The 19,091-nt window shown below is 55.3% G+C and overlaps 1 protein-coding gene and 1 long non-coding RNA gene across 3 annotated transcripts; both read left to right on the forward strand.

The window, feature by feature from the left end:
- The first annotated feature begins 2,376 nt into the window (after nucleotides 1-2,376).
- On the forward strand, nucleotides 2,377-12,257 carry PLA2G2F (phospholipase A2 group IIF). 2 transcript variants are annotated; one of them, XM_003935014.4, is made up of 6 exons: nucleotides 2,377-2,537; nucleotides 2,795-2,920; nucleotides 3,583-3,635; nucleotides 5,657-5,801; nucleotides 6,774-6,883; nucleotides 10,047-12,257. In XM_003935014.4, exons 2-6 carry the CDS (start codon nucleotides 2,805-2,807, stop codon nucleotides 10,256-10,258), a joined length of 636 nt encoding a protein of 211 aa, XP_003935063.1. In that variant the 5' UTR covers nucleotides 2,377-2,537; nucleotides 2,795-2,804; the 3' UTR covers nucleotides 10,259-12,257. The 2 variants fall into 2 exon arrangements, with proteins under 2 accessions (XP_003935063.1, XP_074236290.1); XM_074380189.1 differs by lacking the exon at nucleotides 2,377-2,537 and having other exon boundaries at nucleotides 2,658-2,920.
- Nucleotides 12,258-13,336: 1,079 nt separating this feature from the next.
- Nucleotides 13,337-17,621, forward strand: LOC120366064 (uncharacterized). The gene is made up of 4 exons (XR_005580844.2): nucleotides 13,337-13,839; nucleotides 15,436-15,562; nucleotides 16,176-16,585; nucleotides 16,701-17,621. It is a non-coding gene; the product is annotated as an uncharacterized LOC120366064 (long non-coding RNA).
- Nucleotides 17,622-19,091: the final 1,470 nt, after the last annotated feature.

Genomic DNA, 19,091 nt, shown 5'->3' on the forward strand with positions numbered 1-19,091 from the left:
TGGTGTTACTTCTTCCTTAAGTGTTTGGTCAAATTCACCAGTGAAGCCGTCTGGAGCAGGAGTTTGTTTATGGGAAGGTTTTAAACCACACATTCAGTGGCTTGCGTAGACATACAGCTATTTCCAGTTGAGTGACTTTGTGTCTTTCAAGGAAATTGACCATTTCATTACATATTCTTACATTCATTTTAATACCCAAAAATATGAATAAAAAAATAAAAACCACCAGCTATTCCACTGTCTAAAGACAACTGCTACTAATTCTTTTACAATGTATCCTTCTAGATAATTGTATGCGTGTGTATACCAACTCCTTTTTAAAATGCTATTACCTTGTAGTACAGGGTGTTTATTTTTGTAACAGCAAATATTATTTGAAAACATGATTATGGATGGATGGCTAATAATTTGCTTAACTAATCCCCTAATTTAAGTTGCTTCCAATGGGGTTGGGGGGCAGCATCAAGAAAACATCCCTTCGGTGTCCCTCTTCTGTCTCTACGGGCAACTCAAGTTGGCATCTTGGTTTGCAGTCCCAGAAGTGGAATGACTGGGTCAACCAGTTTATATTGACTCGCTATTGAGCACCCTGAGTTTGGTAGGGGGAAGGAGGAGGGAAAGGGAAGAGCCCATCCTCCCCCTCAAGGATCAAGCCTGTCTGAGGACCAGCTCAACCAGCGTGTCCAGTGGCAATTCCAGTTGAGAAAGTAGCAATGACGCTGTTCAGAGGCTCTCAGGGGTCCCCGGCCCCAGCCTTGGCCTCCTCGACCTCTGTTGAAGCGGTTCTAGTTACCTGCAGGTTGGAGGCTGTATCTTCAGAATTTGAACATCCTGGGCCTTACTTCTCGATACTTCCTTCTTTGGAGTGTGGTGACGTCATTAGGTGGTGCATGCAAGAATGGAAGAAAGACAGAAGCCAAATTTTGTGCAGACAAGCGAAGGCAGAGACTAGTCTTGTTTTCCGAGGACTCCCAGCCTGATGAGACAGATGCAGTCTCGTCCCAAGGAGGAAACCCTGGGCTTTTGGAAGAAACAAAGGCCCCTTCCTTCCCGGATCCCCAGTCTGAGGGAAGTGTCAAGATTCACAAACCGAAACATATACAGGTAGCTACAAAGGAATGCATCACCAAATGCAAATGAATGCCCTCCCGAACAAGGACGTGGGATTGGAGGCAGTGGGCTTTTTTCCGGGAAAACTTCCAGGAGAGGAGACAGGAGAGGAGATGGACCTGGATCCACAGAGAGGAAGCTGGGCAGAGGAAGGGTGGGGGCGGGGGGTGGCGTGTGGACTGTGGTTTGGTACAGCCAGAAGAGAAGGCTGGCAAAGCTAGGGGCAGGAAGGGAAGCCCCGGGGGTCTCTTCTGCCCCTTGTCAGCAGGCTTGAGGACATCGAGAGAGATGGGTCACCTTGAAGGTGAGTGGGTTATCTGCAGTGTGAACTTCTAAGGGTCCTCTTCTCCCACCTCCCGGCATCTCAATCCTCCCCAAGCTGGAGACCAGCCTCTACTTTGTTGCCGTTTGTAGACATGGAGTCTCACTACGTTCCCCAGGCTGGTCTCAAACTCCTGGCCTCAAGCAATCCTTCCGTCTTGGCCTCCCACAGTGCTGGGCTTGTGGGTGTGAAGGATCATGCCGGCCCAGGCCTCTACTTTGTAACAATCAGATCTTTATGTGGGCATCGACGCCCGCCCCCCACCATATGCCACCCCACTTCTATGAGCATCGTCCTCATTCCATGAGCCCTTGTTACGTGCACTTACAGCTGGGCGCTCAGAGACCAGGGAAGGGCGCTCTCCTGCCAAGGTCTGACAGCTGGTAACTGGGGGAGCTGGCATGGGAGGCTCTATGAGTGAGACTGCAGCTGCTCAACTCCCAGCCTCAGCCCGGGTGGCCCAGCCCTGAGAGGGCCTCCCAAAACTCACACCCCCTTGGATTTTCTCCAGCCCCATCTTTCTCTTACACACTGCCCCCTCTTCAAAAAAGGCAAATGGTGCTCACAACCAGGCCCCGCCCCCAGCATCTCCACCAGATGTAACTGTGCCCCCTACAAGGGCAAGTCTGGCAATGGCACAACCCTGCTAGGTTGGTTTAAGGAGAATCCCCAATTTTGTCCTCCATATCTGGTTGCGTTCCTCATCCTCCAGGGCCCCAAGGCGGTGTCTGAGCAACCCACCTGCCTTCAGCAGGAATCGTGCTGCGTCAGTTTAGCCAGAGTCTCCCAAACCCCCGAAGACACCTGACGCTTCTGGATAACTTCCCATCCTCAGACCCTACCCTGCTCCTTGGCTGTCGATTCCCGCTTCTCCCTGTTGCATCTGCAGTTGAGTCCAGTCTCTCTTCCCCGCTGCAGAGCCCGCCACCATGTCCCTACACCTGACCCCATGGCCCCTTTGAACAAAGCCTGCCTTACTTTGCTTCAACAAGTGTCACTAAGTTTTTTTTTTTTTTTTTCCTTTAACATCTTTCAGATGGAGAAAGAAAGGCCTTTAGGCTAATTTCCCTTCGGATGCCTGGCGAGAGACCAATTCTCCTATCAGGTATGCAAAGCCCCCAGTCAGGCAGGTCAGAGTACCCGGGGGTGGGGACTGTACCAGCCAGCTGTGGGCAGGGCTGTGGGGGTGGGAGGAGGAGCTGGAGTCCTTTTTCTAGGGCATGTGTCACCTGCCACCTGCCCAGGGGCATTGCCCCGGCACTCCCCTGCCAGTGTACGAGGCAGTGTGAAGCTGGGGCCAGCTCCCCGCAGCCTCTGGAGTGCATCGCAGACCTTTCAAGACCTATGTTGCTGGCCCCCCAGAACCCGGAACATGGCAGAAGGGGCGCAGGCCAACCCCAAAGGGTTCAAAAAGAAGGTGCTGGGTAGATGCCTCTCTGGGAGGAGGGGCCCAAGCTTCGGGGCCTCCTGTCCTTCAAGAACCTCCAGGTAGGTGCCTGCTGCCCTGAGATGGAATCTCCCAGGGAGGGGCAGGGATGGGGGTGAGGGACTGGCTCCTAGAATCCCTTCCTCCAGAAAGGAGAGCTCTGAGAGTCAGCATGGGGGACTGAGATGGTCACTGCATTTCCAGCACTCAAAGGGTCTTTGGGATCATGTAGTCAACCCTCACACAGTACTCATGGCCCAAAGAGTGTGAGGCCACAATCCTCCTGTGGCCCAGAGAGGCTGAGGTCACACATTTTGGAAGCAGTGCTGGGACTGGAATCCAGGGACTCAGGACTCCTGGCTTTGGGTTCAAGACCCAGCTGCTAGGCTAGGTCACGTGACTTCCTTCGTGGACTCCCTCGCGTGTGCCTGGGAGGTCTGGCCTGAGACAGCAGGCTTCCTGTCCTGGAGGCTGAGGTGTGGAGGGGGCTTCTGCCAGAGTCGGGGGGCCAAAGAGATGCTGGTGCCTCTTGGCTCTGCCATCTGGGGTGTGCTCCTCCTGGAGGGGCTGGGCAGGTGCTGATGACAGCGCTAGGAGCAGCAACTAGGATGTCAAAAGACAGCACTGATGACGCCTGTCACGAGGCTCGGGAAGGCAGCGGCAGGTCCCGCTCTGCCAGGGGCGGAGGGGATGGGCTTAGGCTCTGGGCTGCATCCTCCCACAGGTCTAGCCTGGGTCTGAAGAAGCTCTTCGCCATGGCCATCCTCGCTGGCAGTGGTGAGTGACGACGCCAGGGGGACTCCTCCTTCTCTCCCGCTCCTGGCCTGTCTCCCTTGACCTTGGGTGCCTGAGTTATGGTTTCACTGACTGGCCTAGTTTCCTTCCTCTCTCTGGGCCTCTGCTTCCTGGCTCAGCCCAGTAGGCTGCACCCAGTTCTGGAGCTGTTTACCCCTCCAGCCACCTGTAAACAGGCATTTATGAGCCCCGGGGGGGCAGGGCTCAGAGCTGAGCAAGCATCATAAATGCTGTTGTTAGCTGGGCATTTGTGTACCTGAGTGTGTATCAGTGTGTGTCCATCAGACAGGAGTTAATGATTTTGTGTGCAGACAGATGCAGGCATCTGTGTGTAGGTGTGTCTGAGCACGTGGTGATGTCTATGTGTGCAACACGCATCAATAAAGTATGTGACAGTGTAGGCACCTGAGTGTGAGCCCATTTGTGTCTCTTCATGTGAGCATGTGTTAATTGGGGTGTGTGTCTCCAGAGTGTCCTTACGGATGTAGGGTGCATAGATCTGCAGGGGTGTGTGTGTGTGTGTGTGTGTGTGTGTGTGTGTGTAGGGTGGGTGTCTGTGTACCACAGAGTGGTGGGAGGTCAGGGGCCTCTTTCTGGGGGTGGTACCCAGGGCGTTGTGTTTGGGTAGCTGCCCCATAGGATTGTTGCGTGAGGCTCTTGACGAAACCTGACCCTGCCATGTGTCCCAACATCATTCATGTGGCGGGTGCCCCAGCTCCGCGGACCGTTGGCTGGGCCTCTTGCTGGCCTTTCATGCAGCCTGTTAACCTCCCAGAACACAGCCTGGCTTGAGGAAAAGAAATAAAGGCCAAAAACAAAAGTAAGCTTCCACGTGGTCAGACGCGAGAGAGGGCTGGTTGCATTCAGGCAAAATGGCCTATTATTTAGAAGGCTACCACTTGAGTTCAGCTCAAGCTAGGGGCAGAGCCTTCAGCCCAACTGAACGTGGACTTGGATTCCTTCGGATTCCTTCACTAGGAGTGCAAATGTCGACATGGCCTCGGGCCAGGCCCCTGATTCTCCCCTGGACGCATTTTGTATGTCAGTGCATCTGTAATGCATGAGTGTGTGAGTGTACAAGTGTGTGAGTGTATCAGGTGTGTGTGGGTGAGTGTATCAGGTGTGTGTGTGTATCAGGTGTGTGTGGGTGTGTTATCACGTGTGTGTGTGGGTGAGTGTGAGTGTATCAGGTGTGTGGGTGTGTATCAGGTGTGTGTGGGTGAGTGTATCAGGTGTGTGTCGGTGTGTATCAGGTGTGTGTGGGTGAGTGTATCAGGTGTGTGTCGGTGTGTGTCGGTATCAGGTGTGTGTGTGAGTGTATCAGCTGTGTGTGGGTGAGTGTGAGTGTATCAGGTGTGTGTGGGGTGACTGTGAGTGTATTAGGTATGTGTGGGGGTGTAAGTGTATCAGGTGTGTGTGGGTGTGACAGGTATGTGGGTGAGTGTGTATCAGGTGTGTGGGGTTAGTGTGAGTGTATCAGGTGTATGTGGGTGAGTGTGAGTGTATCAAGTGTGTGTAGGTGTGTATCAGGTATGCGTGGGTGAGTGCGAGTATTTCAGGTGTGTGTGTATCAGGTGTGTGTGGGTGAGTGTATCAGGTGTGTATGGGTGAGTGTGAGTGTATCAGGTATCTGTGGGTGAGTGTACACACACCTGATACACTCACATCCCTGCAGTAAGCCCTGCAGCCCTGAGAAAACAATGCAGGCCATCCTTGCTGGGGGCTCGCTCCATGCCAGGCACTGTCCCAAGCCCCTTCCATCCATGAACACATTGAAAGCTCACTGCAGCCCCAAACCTTGTCCCTTGTAGATTTCTTTCCTCCTGCTTAGCTGCCCACCTTCCTTGTCCCAGCTTCCTCTCCTGCTTCCTCCTGCCTTCTCCCCCTGCCCTATGTATCCCTCCGCATTGGGAGGATGATCAGTCCAGACTCTCAGGATGAGAGAGGTTGGGAGCGGCCAGCCACGGGGCAGGGGCTCAGAGCACCCCCTGGTTCTCTTGCAGTTCTGTCCACAGCCCACAGCAGCCTGCTCAACCTGAAGGCCATGGTGGAGGCCGTCACAGGGAGGAGCGCCATCCTGTCCTTCGTGGGCTACGGCTGCTACTGTGGGTTGGGGGGCCGTGGGCAGCCCAAGGATGAAGTGGACTGGTAGGTACCAGAGGCTGGGCTCCTGTCAGGGACCAAATGACGATAGCTGAAGGTCAGACTGAACTTGACCTCCATCCCTGAGAAGGGCAGACTTTCTTTCCCCAAAGAATTTGGCTTTTTTAGTGAGTCGGTGACCAGAGTCTGCTTTTTGACCGTGTTCTTTCCAAACTGTCTTGGATGCTTTCCGTTGTCCATCTCCAAGGTCACGGGCTTGAAAGTGTTTCAGTCCCTCCTCTCTCCAGAAAGGGACTTTTGACTTGCTCCAAACACATATGGGAGAGCAGTCAGACAGCTGACACCCCACAAAGGCAAGGGCTGGAACCCCTGCCCGCCTGAGATGGGAGGCTCTGGAAGACAGGACTGTGCCTCCTCCATCAGACTGAGAGTTCCCGGAAGCCATGTGTGTCTTCTGCTCCTATCTCCCCAACAGCTGCCAGCACCAAGTTGGTATCACAGAAAGCTTAATAAATGCACATTCACTCCACCAGAGGTGATGGGGACAGCCACACTGCCTGTGCTTCCTGTCCTGCATCCCACCAGTCCCTGTTGACCCTCCAGACCTTTGTCCCTCCCTGACCATGAGGCACAGCCGGGGTAGCCTCTACATATAGTCGATGCTCCTCCAACCTTGACTTAAACCCCGACAGGCCCCTGGCCCCTCCGACAGCTGCAGCCGGGGCTCTGCGGGAAGAGCTGGAAACCCCATGGATAGAACAAAGACACAGAGGAGAATGTGTCCTGGGGTGGGCACCTCTGGCCGCAGCCATGAAACTGAAGCTGTGAGGATCAGAGCCTGGGGTGCCAGTCCCAGCTCTGCTTGGCTGTGTGACCTCGGACAAGTAACTGTCCCCCTCTGGGCTTCAGTTCAAACGTTTGAGTTGTGAGAGACTGGAATACATGATCAGAGGTCTGTGCTGGTGGGAGATGGGCCAGCCCAGCCATGCCTGTCCACTCACCTCTGCTGGTCCCTAGGTGCTGCCATGCCCACGACTGCTGCTACCAGGAACTCTTTGACCAGGGCTGCCACCCCTACGTGGACCACTACGACCACACCATTGAGAATGACACTGAGATCATCTGCAGTGAGTCCCTCCCCTGCCACCTGGGCCCCCGGAGAAGGGAGTGGCCGGCTCCATCAGCCTGTGCTTGGATGGTGGACAGTCTTGCCAGACGAAATACAGGCTGCCAGCCGGACATGGTGACTCACGCCTGTAATCCCAGCACTTTGGGAGGCCGAGGCGGATGGATCACCTGAGGTCAGGAGTTCAAGACCAGCCTGGCCAACATGGAGAAACCCTGTCTCTACTAAAAATACAAAAATTTGCCGGGCATAATGGTGGGCACCTGTAATCCCAGATACTCAGGAGGCTGAGGCTGGAGAATCACTTGAACCCAGGAACGAAGGTTAAAGAGAGCCGAGATTGTGCCACTGCACTCCAGCCTGGGTGACAGAGTGAGACTCTGTCTCAAAACAAAAAAAAAAAAAGGAAAGACAGGTTGTGCAGTTAAATTCACATCTTAGATATATAATGAAAAATGGTTTATTATTAAGTGTGTCCTAAATACTGCATGGGACGTATTGATACTCAAAATTAAATGCTAATATAAAATTAATTAATATTTATAGAAAATGAAACATTTGGGACATACTTTTACTAAAACATGTACTATTTACCTGAAATTTTAATTAATTAATTACAAAGCCTGCTCTGTTGGCCAGGCTGGAGTACAGTGGTGCCATCATAGCTTACTGAAGCCTTGACTTCCTGGGCTAAGGTGATTCTCCTGCCTCAGCCTCCCGAGTTGCTGGAATTACAGGCAAGTGCCACTACACCCAGTTGATTTTTGTATTTTTTTGTAAAGATGGGGTCTCACTATGTTGCCCAGGCTGGTCTTGAACTCCTCCAGCTTTCCTCCCACCTCTGCCTCCCAAAGTCCTGCGATTACGGGTGTGAGCCACCAGCCCAGCCTGAAACTGAAATTTAACCAGCCGTCCTGTGTTTTGATTTTGGTTTTGCATTTTTGCTCAGTCTAAATCTGACCAGCCTAGCTGTGGCTCTAGATCGTCTCCCTGAGGTGCTCTGATGCTCCAGTCCTAGAACTGGCATCCTGCTTCTCCTGTCCTCCAGATTCTGAGTGATTCTGATTCAGTGGGTCTGGGAGGGGCCCGGCAACTTGGCCTTCAGCCAGCTCCCCAAATGGTTCTGGGCCTGCAGCTCTGCAGAGAGGCTGAGACATGCTGGCCAGGGAGCTGGGAGGCCTGGGTTTGAACTCAGGTTCCGGCTCCTTGCACCATGTAGACCTAACCCCGCCTGGCCTCCGTCTCATCACCCATGGGTCCATTGAGGGGTTTGGATCAGAGCAGACTCCTTCCCTTCCAGTTCTGTCACTGGAACCCCACCTGCAGAGGTGGCTCCATCCCAGGACACCCAGTGTTTCCAGGGATCCAAAGTATTAGCACCAGGCCTGGCAGGTCTCCTCATTGACTATGAGCTGGCTGTGACTATTTCCCAACATGTAGGTGAGCACGAGTGGCATCCAGGTAGCAGCACCCAGGTGTCCCTGCCCTGCCCCACTCTATGCCCCTCTCTGGGGCAGGCCTCCACCTGGCCCAGCCTGTGGGCAGCCCCGGGGGCAGCTTTAACCCCACCTGGCCCAGCCTGTGGGCAGCTTTACCCCCATGTCTTCACCTGGCGCTACCAAGTTGTTCCTTATTCATAGATCACAAGCAATGCTGGCTTTGCGAAGACGCTCAAGTCCCCTGTCATCTGGGGAGGAGTTTAGTGGAGAACGGGGTGCATTTGGGACCCCTTGGGAGCCCAGAGCTCTGTGGTCCTCACGTTCTGCTGGTCAAACATAAGGTGGAGGGGCTGGCTTGAGATAGTAGATGTCCCCCTATTAAAGAAGTTGGAAGAGAGAGACTCTCCCCCACCCATCACCCACCAAGGGTAAAGGACTAACTTAAAGCAGTGGCTTTCATGTTGGGTTTTGGGGATCCCTGGGGCCATCAAAGCTAGCAGCCTTGAGAGGTGATGGTCACACAGTCCCTGAGAGGTTACCTGGCACTTTAGTGTATTTTATCATTAAACAGCATCTTCTGGGGCTGTCTGATGCCTCAGCCTTCTTTAAAGAGTTTCGTTTAAGAGCCAAGATTTTGCTGATAGAAGTGTGAAAGGTTTGCAGACCAGTGGAGCTAGCTGGAGGTTCTCAAAGGGTATTCTCTGAACCAACAATAGCAGCAGCTACAGCACCCAGGAACTTGTTAGAAGTGCAGATTATCAGGCCCCACCCAGACCTACAGAATGTGACACTTAGGGGTGAGGTCCAGCAGTCTTTGTTTGAACAAGCCCTCTAGCTGATTCTATTGTGCACCTAAGGATGATCTCTGAAATCTAATAATTATAACAACTGCACAGGGACAAGCCACAGTAGCACTAACCCTCCATTAAGCCTGTGCTAGGTTCTTAGGCATTCACTAAGCTGTTGACAAGTGTTTTGTGTTTTTCTCACTCATTTCTTACCAATAACTCCCTTTCTTTTTTCTTTTTTTTTTTTTTTTTTGAGACAAATTTTTGCTCTTGTTGCCCAGGCTGGAGTGCAATCTCGACTCACTGCAACCTCCGCCTCCCAGGTTCAAGCAATTCTCCTGCTTCAGCCTCCCAAGTAGCTGGGATTACAGGCATTCACCACCGTGCCAGCTAATTTTTTATATTTTTAGTTGAGATGGAGTTTCACTATGTTGGTCAGGCTGGTCTTGAACTCCTGACTTCAAACAATCCACCTGCCTCGGCCTCCCAAAGTGGTAGGATTACAGGTGTGAGCCACCACGGCTGGCAATAACTCCCTCTTAAGTGGGTGTTCTTTGATTTTGTAATTGAAGGGAAGAAGTCTGGGGGTGGGCCTTCAGTTCTCTGTGTGACTTACACAAACCCATCCCCCTTTCTGGGGCTCAGTTTCCCCAGCTATGCAATAACTGTGTTAGACGTCAGTGGTTCCCCAATTTTACATGCACCAGAGTCACCTAGAGAGCTTGTTACAACACAGACTGCTGGGCCCCAGCCCAGAGCTGCTGACCTTGCAGGCGTGGGGTGGGGCCCATGGGTGGTGCTGGCCCTGCCACCCTGGGACCACATTCTGAGGGCCACTGGGCTCTCCAACTCTGTGTGGGCTCCCCCTCCCCAGCAGTGGTCCTGGAGGGCCCCTGCTCCTTTCGCTCACAGCCTTTGCCCCCCCATCCCCCTTTAGGTGAGCTCAACAAGACAGAGTGTGACAAGCAGACGTGCGCGTGTGACAAGAATGTGGTTCTGTGCCTCATGAACAGGATATACCGAGAGGAGTACCGAGGCTTCCTCAATGTCTACTGCCAGGGCTCCACACCCAGCTGCAGCATCTACAAACCGCCCCCTGAGGAGGTCACCTACAGTCACCCATCCCCGGCGCCCCCCACCTTTCCCTAGAGCCTCTGAGGTCTGAGAGAGAAGAGTAGGTGGAGGGTCTGGCTTGGGGACCAGAGAGAGGAGCAGGGAGGGTAGGAGCCAGGCTGGGAGCCCCAGGGTTGCTGGCTGCCTCCTCCCTGGAGCCCTCCAGTGAGGGCTCAGCAGCCCCCACCCCCGAGGACTCAGGAAGGCCTGGGTCCTGACTTTGGTTGCATCTCACCACTGATTCTGCATTAGGTGGGAAGCACAGAGCTTTAGGGGTCTCTCCTGATGAGGGTGGCCGGGGAGATCCGAGAGAGAGAGAGAGAGAGAGAGAGAGAGAGAGAGAGGAAGAGCAAGAGAGAGAGAGAGAGACAGGAGGGGCCTCTCAGTAGAGCCTCTGTTGTGGCCCCAGCTTGACTCCCCGGAGCCTTAGAGAGTCTGAGCCACCAGCCGAGGCCCAGAGGTGGGTGCAGTCCCAGCCCAAGGTCACAGGAAGGCAGATTGCTGGTCCCAAAGCTTGGGTTCCAGGACCCCTCGGCTGGTCCCACAGGATGGTCCGGGGTGGCGGTTACTTTGGGCTTGAGGCTCTCTAGAGCAGGTGGCCTCACCCCAGCCCTCGCTAAGGTGGCCATGAGTCCAGGCTCAGACCCCAGGGTATAGCGCTGTGTTGAGTGTCCCAGCCCTGGAATCCAGCCTCAGAGCAGGATCCTGGGCACTGACAGAGCCACACCCAGGGACACCCCCGGCCTAATATGGGGACACATGAAAACCCAGCCCCGACGCCTGCAAGTCTTCTCTGTATCCCCCATTGACTCATGCGTGTCACCCCGGCCCTGCCCCACCACACCGCATGGCTCTGAGGAATGCCCCTACCCCCGCCAGGGACCCCTATCCAGGTCCCTGACAGACACTGCCCTCCTGGCCTGCCTCTGGAACGGTGAAGGGGGGACCCTCACCCTCTCTCCCTGGGCTGTGGGCAGGTGTCACAAGTCCCATTGGTGGGGAAGAGGCTGAGGGCTGAGACCGACCTCAGTGAAGAGGGAAGCAAAGGAGGGAGAACACCAAGGTGGGAGGCTGTGTGGAAGATTCTAGAAGACGGTCAAGGTGGGAGGCTGTGTGGAAGATTCTAGAAGACGGTCAAGGTGGGAGGCTGTGTGGAAGATTCTAGAAGACGGTCAAGGTGGGAGGCTGTGTGGAAGATTCTAGAAGACGGTCAAGGTGGGAGGCTGTGTGGAAGATTCTAGAAGGCAGTAAGGAGGGAACAGGGTGGTGAAGGAGAGGGGAGAAGATGGAAGCCAGAAGAGACGAGGTGAGTGACCAGCAGAGAGGGGCCTCCAGGCAGCACAGAGGAGCTGGGGGCAGGCCCTTGTGGGGCTGGGTGTCTGTGTGGGGCCTGGAACCGGGCTGAGGTGGAGGGGACGCCCCTGCGGGCCCCCAGCACTGCTGTTTCTCCAGGTGCACCTGCCCCTGCTCCTTACCTGTCCGAGCCTCAACTCAGGGTCGGCGGCCTCCACGGAGCCAGCCCCACCAGTCCGATGACCACTGAGGCCCTTCTCTGCCTGGACTCAACAGCCACCAGCAAGCTCATCCGGCAGTGCCCCGGGCACCATTGTTGATGGGGAGGAAGGGCAGAGGAGGGACATGTATGAAAAGGAGGCCAGGGAGCCTCACCAGCCCCAGGTTCCAGAGGCCCAGCCATGGAGACAAGGACACTGCCCCCCAGTGCCACCGTCAGTGTGTGAGGGTCCCATGCTGTCCTCCACCCCACCCCACTCCCCACTCCGCCACAGCGCCGCCTCCTGCCCGCCATGGTCCGCGGGCTAGGGGAACGCAGGTTCCAGGCTACGCCCCTCGACACGCACACACACCCTCCCCTGCCCCCCAGGAAGTCCAGGCCAAGGTCTGGGGATGGGATTCTGCTGCCTGGGGGTCCTGCCCACCCCCACTCACCCCAGACACTTTGGATGCTGCAGCTCCCGGAGAATCTCCACAGGACTCGGCTTCCCCTCCTCAAATGAATAAAGGCCTCCTACCTCAACTCTCCATGGCTGGGCCCTCCTTGGCCAGGCGTTGGGGGAGGGCACAGTGACTCTCCCTGCTTCTCCAGCTCTGGGGAAGGTGGGTTCCCATGCCCAGTAGCTGGCATGGCCCATCTCTCTCCTGCCCCCCAGCCTGGGGGTGAGAAGTGGTGCCGACGCCATGGACCCTAGACCCCGTGGTCCAGCAGTGGGGCGATGACCGTGGGGTGATGGTAAGGACCGGCTAAGTGCTTTCCAGGCACAGATCTCTGCCGTACTCTCCCCACCCATTTCTGCTGATAACTGAGGCCCAGAGAGTTCAAGTCACACAGGTCACAGGTGATGGAGCTGGGCCCGAGTCCTCTGCATCTGACTTTTTTTTGTTTTCTTTTGAGACAGTCTTGCTGTATTATCCAGACTGGTGCGATCTCAGCTCACTGCAACCTCCACCTCCTGGATTCAAGTGATTCTCCTGCCTCAACCTCCCAAATAGCTGGGATTACGGGCGTGTACCAGCACCCACAGCTAATTTTTGTATTTGTATTAGAGACAGCGTTCCACCATGTTGGCCAGGCTGGTCTTCAACTCCTGACCTCAAGTGATCTGCCCGCTTCAGCCTCCCAAAGTGCTTGGCTTACAGGTGTGAGCCACTGCGCTCGGCTGGGTCTGACTTTTAATCCTTGCTCCATGCAGCTCCTGAATGATGATTTGGGCAGCTGGGGCGGCGGGAGGAGAGACTGAGGACAGAGGTCCTGATGCTGGCCTGTCCGGTTCTCCTTCCAGCTCTGCCGCTGACATCTGTCGAGCCTTGATGGGCCCATCTGTGAAATGGGACTACATTTCTACAGTGCAAGGTCCCAGGCTTGTTGTGGCAGCTACTGAGACAGCGGGGAGGAAAGGACTTTGTGAGCTGGAGTGGGGGGTGCAGCAAGTGGGCAGGAGATGATTACTTTGAGATCATTGGTATGGAGGCCCGGTATTTCTTCAGAGTGAAAGTGAGTGATGGTGGGGCCATGAGGTGGACCCACCCACAGGGCAGCTGGGTCCTGGCTCTTTCCCTGACTCAGGCTCCTTCCTGTATGGGCATCGGTTACCTCCCCACAGCGACCAGAACAGCTTGTTTCCCATGCTCCCTAAAGCCATGTGCTTCCCTGGGGACATCGTGGCGACTGCTGTTCAGGGGAAGTTTGCACAGGCGGCCCTGGAAGAGGAAGAGGGATTTCTCAGCTCGCTCTCTCTCTCTCTCTCTCTCTCTCTCTCTCTGTCTCTCTCTTTCTCTCTGAGATGGAGTCTCACTCTCTTGCCAGGCTGAGAGCAGTGGGTGATCCAGCTCACTGCAACTTCCAACTCCGTGGTTCAAGTGATTCTCCTGCCTCAGCTTCCCGAGTTAGCTGGGATTAGAGGTATTCACCACCACGCCTGGCTAATTTTTGTATTTTTAGTTCAGACGGCGTTTCACGATGTTGGCCAGGATGGTCTTGATCTCCTAACCTGGTGATCTGCCCACCTCGGCCTCCCAAAGTGCTGGGATGATAGGTGTGAGCCACCGCGCCGGGCCTCAGTATTTTAAGTCTGAAAATCCCTGGACAAGCTCACCCACAGGTTTGTTCACTCAGCGGCCTTGAGTCCCCTGTGTGCCAGCAGTGGAGCTGGGCTTCCGGCCTCTGCCCCGGGGAGCCCACAGCCCAGGAGGGAGGCAGACAGTGAGTTCCTAACCTTGGCACATGGTGCCAAGTAGTGTGGCTGGGAGCACAAGGGTGAGGACCTGGGTCTGTGTGGCAGTCCCAAAGTTGCCCAGAAGGGGATGGGGTGCAGCTGAGGTCTCCCTGGCATGGGGAGGAGGAGCAGAGCATGGGTCTCATTTTGGGAGGAGGGGCCCCTTCTGCTGCCTAGGGATCTCCTCGCGGTAGGACCCATGAAGACTCCATCTGAGGTAGTGAGGTCTTCCACGCGTGAGGAGGGGGCTGTCCGTGCTCGTCCCTGGCCTGGGGCTGCCCTCTCTGCCCAGACCTACCTCTGCCTGCCTCCTCGGGAGACACGTGCCCCTCCCAGGCCCTCTCCTGGTTCCTGGGACCCGGCGGCCGTCGCTGACAGCTTTTCCAGAACGCGGGCGACACCTAGTGGACATCAGGGGTCACAACCGGGGCTCCGCTCCACCCTTCCCACACCTCTGCCCCGGACCCGCAGTGGAGATCTGCTGCGGGCCTGCCCCACAGTGCCCAGGGGAGCACAGGAAGCCATCAGTGTGGCCTCCGCCATTGCTGTCGCCACAGCCTCTCAAGAAGCGCTGCCCTTAAAGCAAACAGCACAGGCTGGGTGGCACCCTGGCCCTGGCTCCTCCAGTGTAGAAGCAAGTCGCTTCACCCCTCCCAGCCTCAGTTTCCCCCTTCTACAAAATGTGGTTGATAATGAAGCACATTCCATAGGGTTTGAGGATTACATGAGGTCAGGGATGAGACCCTCGCACAGGGCCTGGCGGGGAGAAGAGAAACTGTCAGAGCCGGTGACGGGTGCCCTGGGCAGAAGGTCCTCGGGTCGGGGACGCAGATGGTGGCAGGTAGAAGGCGTTGCTGATGGAAGCGGACTGCCTGAGACATTCTCCCCCAAACAGAAACCTGGCAGAAGCAAAGCTGTGGTTTAGCCAGAAAATCTGGCTCCCTGCCCACGAGTGTAAGGGGAAATGAGTGTGAGGGGAAATGGGAGCGAGTGGGAGGAGGAGGAGGGGGAGGGTGCAGAAGGGAAGGGTCTGTCAGCCCTTGCTGCCCCTGAGCCGCAGCCAGGCACCCGAGGCCTTGACTGACCCTGCTCCCAGCTGGGCCTGGGAGCTGCCCCTTCCTCGGCTGGGCCCTGACTGTGAATGCAGAGAGGCGGCCCTTCCTCCAGAGGCTGGCACGGTAACACTAGCTGTCGGCTTCCTCAGTTGTGGCTTCCTAACAAGTAGCTGATGCCACCAACTGTGACAACAAGGAAAGTTCTGGAGAGAAATACCAAGGCTCCTAGCAACAGAAGACAGGGGTGCGCAGTTTTTAAAAACAAGACATATTGCCCTGTCAATGGCAACCCTTCTAAAATACCCATGCTCTGGCGGGAAGGGGGCCTGGGATCTCGGGATGTCAGGGCCCACGTAAGAAAGGCAGAGCACGTCAATCACTGAGCTGAGCGCTTTGGTGGGGACTATCCATAGCTTTGCTTCTACAGGGAGGAAACCGAGGCCTCGAGGAGCCAAGTAAATGACTCCAGGACACACAACAAATGCAGAATTTGAATGTCAACTGCAGAGCCTGAGACTCAGAGGGCATCGGATCCGCTCCCACAGTCTGAGAAAGTGGGTGGAAAGCAAGAGATCGGGAATCAGAAGACAGGGGTTCACACTGCGGCCCTGTTGGGCACTAGCTGGCCATCCGCAACAAGTCCCAGTTCCCCCACCCGCTTCCCTAGTCTCCAGTTTTCATCAGATGAATAAAGGGGAGGGCAAAGAGGGTGGGCAAGGCTGGTGGGAGACGGCAGGCTTGAAGGGCAGTCAGCATGAGTCTCATCAAGAAGGTGCAACTCCAGGCCAGACTTGACCGGGCGGCCCTGTAAAGACAGCCCAGCGGCAGCCACCGGGGGCGTGAGCAGGGAGTGCCAGGGCCGGGCTTAGTCACTGCTGGCCTACTGCTGTGTGAAGCAGAGATGGAGGGGCCGAGGGCGGGCACAGAGAGAACGGTAGGGAGCAACCCAGGCACCAGCGATGTGGCTCCCACCAGAGAAGGTGGCGGTGAAAGTTGTAAGAAGTGACCAGCTTCTAGATTTTTCCCCTCTTATTTTTTTTTCCCATGTAAACATTTGATGAAAGCATTTTATAAATACAGAATCTAGATGCATTTTGAAGGCAGTGCCAACAGATTGGGTGTGGGATGTGGAATATGAGAATCTGCCACCCGGGTTCTGGCCTGCAGGAACCGATGATGGAGGAGAGCCCTCAGTGGAGTCAGACAAGGCACACGGGCAAGGCAGGCACGCAAGGAGCTGGTGCGGGCAGATGCCGATTCTCTCCAACCCTCGACCTAGGAGGCTCTGCGTGGCCCTGGCCCTCCTACTCCTCCTCATCTTCAAGTCTCAGATGAGATGTCAGACTCCCAGCAGTCCTCAGGGAAGCTTCCCTCACCCTCCTGGAGGTGGGCATTGCTCCGCAAGCCCACCCTGATCCCGACGCCCCCAGCTGGTTCTGCAATCCCCTGCTGACTTGTTTTCCCTTTGGTCTGAGAGCTCTGTGGAGTCTGGTGCAGACGGCCTGGCCTGGAGGAGGTCTTCAGTACACCTGTGCTCATGGAAGGCGCGACCCTGTTGGGGACAGCAGGCTTTCTCGGTGAGAGTCCACGCATCCCTCTACACTCCCACCGCAGTTCTCCGAGAATCAGGGCATCAGTGCCAAACAAATGGGGCTTGTGTACCAACGAGGGCCCGTCCTTTCTGTCTTATAGATTAGGGGATGGAAGAGTGAAGGGAGTGGAAAAGACGGCCTGGGCATGGTGCCTCACGCCTGTGATCCCAGAACTTTTGGAGTTCTAAGCAGGTGGATCGATTGAGGACAGAAGTTCAAGACCAGCCTGACCAACGTGGTGAAACCCCGTCTCTACTAAAAATACAAAAATTAGCTGGGCGTGGTGGTGCACGCTTATAATCCCGGCTACTCAGGAGGCTGAGGCAGGAGAATGGCTTAAACCTGGGAGGTGGAGGTTGCAGAGAGCCACGATCGTGCCACTGCACTCTAGCCTGGACAACAAAATGAGACTGTCTCAAGAAATTTTTTTTAAAACGACGGCCTGGATCTCACCCAGGAAACCTGTCCCCCAGCATTGAGCCTGGCCCTGGCCCTTCTTCTTCCACTGTGTCGGTTGGCCAGGCATCTTCACAGTCTGGAGCTGGTCTCTGCGGTGGTCAGGATCCCCGAGGTGAGGAAGTGCCCACTGGCTTGGGCCGGCCACCCTGGTTCCACGTCCACCTTCTACACCTGCTTCCCTCATGGTCTGCTGACACTTTCCCCGATGCTCATAAATCTCAAGCTTCCCATCTGCAGTTGCAATTTCCGATCACGCGTGGGTGGGGGAGAAGAGCAGGCCAGTCACCCACGTGATAGTAAAAGCCGAGCCAGGTGGAGCGCAGGAGCCCAAGCCCCCAGCCCCTCTGCTGACTCCCACTTCTGGTGTCCCTTTTTGTCTTCACCTCTGTCCATTTCTCAATCCAGAGTTTGCGTCTGAACTCCTAAAAGTTGGCACCACTCTCAGCATTCTCCCCAGGAGTTTCGGATCTGATTTCTGTTTGTTTTCTTTAAATCTCTGAATCCCTACTGCCTGACACTGTGCCTGGCACATAGCAAGTGCTCAATAAATGTGTGTTGCCTGACCAAGCAAAGGATTGCAGTTGTGTGTTCTCCGTTATTACATGAACATGACCTCCTTCTGCACCTTCAAGAAAAGGAACAAAGGCCATGTCCACAACATTTCCTTGGCCTCTAAGTCCAGCTCAGGGCTGAGAACCCACCAGTCTCAGTGGGTAAGGGAACAGGACTAATTACACCAGTTAGTTATGGCTGCCTAACAAACCCCTCCAAAACCCAGCGACTTAGAACAAAAGCCTTTATTTAGCTCACAATTCTGCACGTTGGCAGTTCAGCCTGGGCTCAGTTGGGCAGTTGTTTTGGTCTCAGCCAGGTTCCCTCATGCATCTGTCGTCGGGTACATGCTGCTGCTCGCTGAGCTCTCTCTCAGTGTCTGAAGTCAGCTGAGGCCACTGATCCCGCCGGCTCTCCTCCTCCAGGCTAGCCCGGGATTTTCCTCAGGGTGGGGGCAGCTGTCCTAAGGGAGAGTAGCAGTGCCCCAGACCTCCTGAGGCCTAGCTCAAAACTGGTCAACCATCCCACCCACCGCATTCTATTGCCCAAACTAAGCCACAAAGCTAGTTTAGATTCAAGGGTGGGGCAAACAGATTCTGCCTCTTGATAAGAAAATCGAAGAATTACATCGTAAAAGGTGAGGACACAGGGAGGCAAGGACAGCGGGGGTTTTCTTCCCAGCTGGAGCTGGTGTGGGCGCCTGGGCAGCGTTTTCCCAGAGCTCATCTCGTATTTCCAGCTGCCTGCTTCATGTCTCACTTGGACGTCTCAGGCATCTCCAGCTTGAGGCATTCACAAGGGAACCTGTGGTCTCCAGCGCTCCCTCTGCCTGTGAGCTTCACCCACATTCTCATGAAACCAGGCGCCGACCTCACTGCCTCCGCCCCTTCCACTTCTCACATCCAGTCTGCCAGCAGGTCCTGCTCATCATCTCTGTGTTTAAAACAGCCCGTGCTCTGCCCTCTTCTCTCCATCTCTTTGGCCACTGCCCAAATCCCTGTCACCAGCAGCTCTTCCTCCTTCATGGAAGGAAATAAGCAGGGACTGTCTCAAACTGTAACCCAAGTTACATCCACTCTCTGGCTAACAGCCCCAGTGTGGTTTCCTATTCGGGAAAGACATGCCGAATCCTTCCGTGGCCAGGCGCACTTGCCGGGACGCCACCCTCACCAGCCTCTCCACCCTCATCACCCTCCACTCTCCCAGGCACACGAGGCTGTTTCATGTCACAGCTCTTGCTCTGTCTTGTCCCCGGGCCTTTGGACTTGCTGTCCTTTTTGTCTAAAATGCTTCTCAGGATCTGAAAGCAGTGGGATCCCTGCCACCATTCGGGGCTTGGTCAAATTTTACCTCCTCAGAGACGTGCTCCCTGACCGCCTGATCTAAAGCTCTCTCTGGCCACGCCCTCCACACCGGTGTGTCTCACTCTTTGTGCTTTTCACTGAACTTTTACTGGTTTCCTGGCTTGTGTCTGCCTTCC

The sequence above is a fragment of the Saimiri boliviensis genome, chromosome 11 (assembly GCF_048565385.1).
Source record: "Saimiri boliviensis isolate mSaiBol1 chromosome 11, mSaiBol1.pri, whole genome shotgun sequence".
NCBI lineage: Eukaryota > Metazoa > Chordata > Mammalia > Primates > Cebidae > Saimiri > Saimiri boliviensis.

Coding starts and splice junctions, on each gene's coding strand:
- PLA2G2F (XM_003935014.4), top strand. CDS start 2,805: ATGGCAGAAGGGGCGCAGGCCAACCCCAAAGGGTTCAAAAAGAAGGTG. Junction 2,921..3,582: donor TGTCCTTCAAGAACCTCCAG/GTAGGTGCCTGC, acceptor ATCCTCCCACAG/GTCTAGCCTGGGTCTGAAGA. Junction 3,636..5,656: donor GGCCATCCTCGCTGGCAGTG/GTGAGTGACGAC, acceptor GTTCTCTTGCAG/TTCTGTCCACAGCCCACAGC.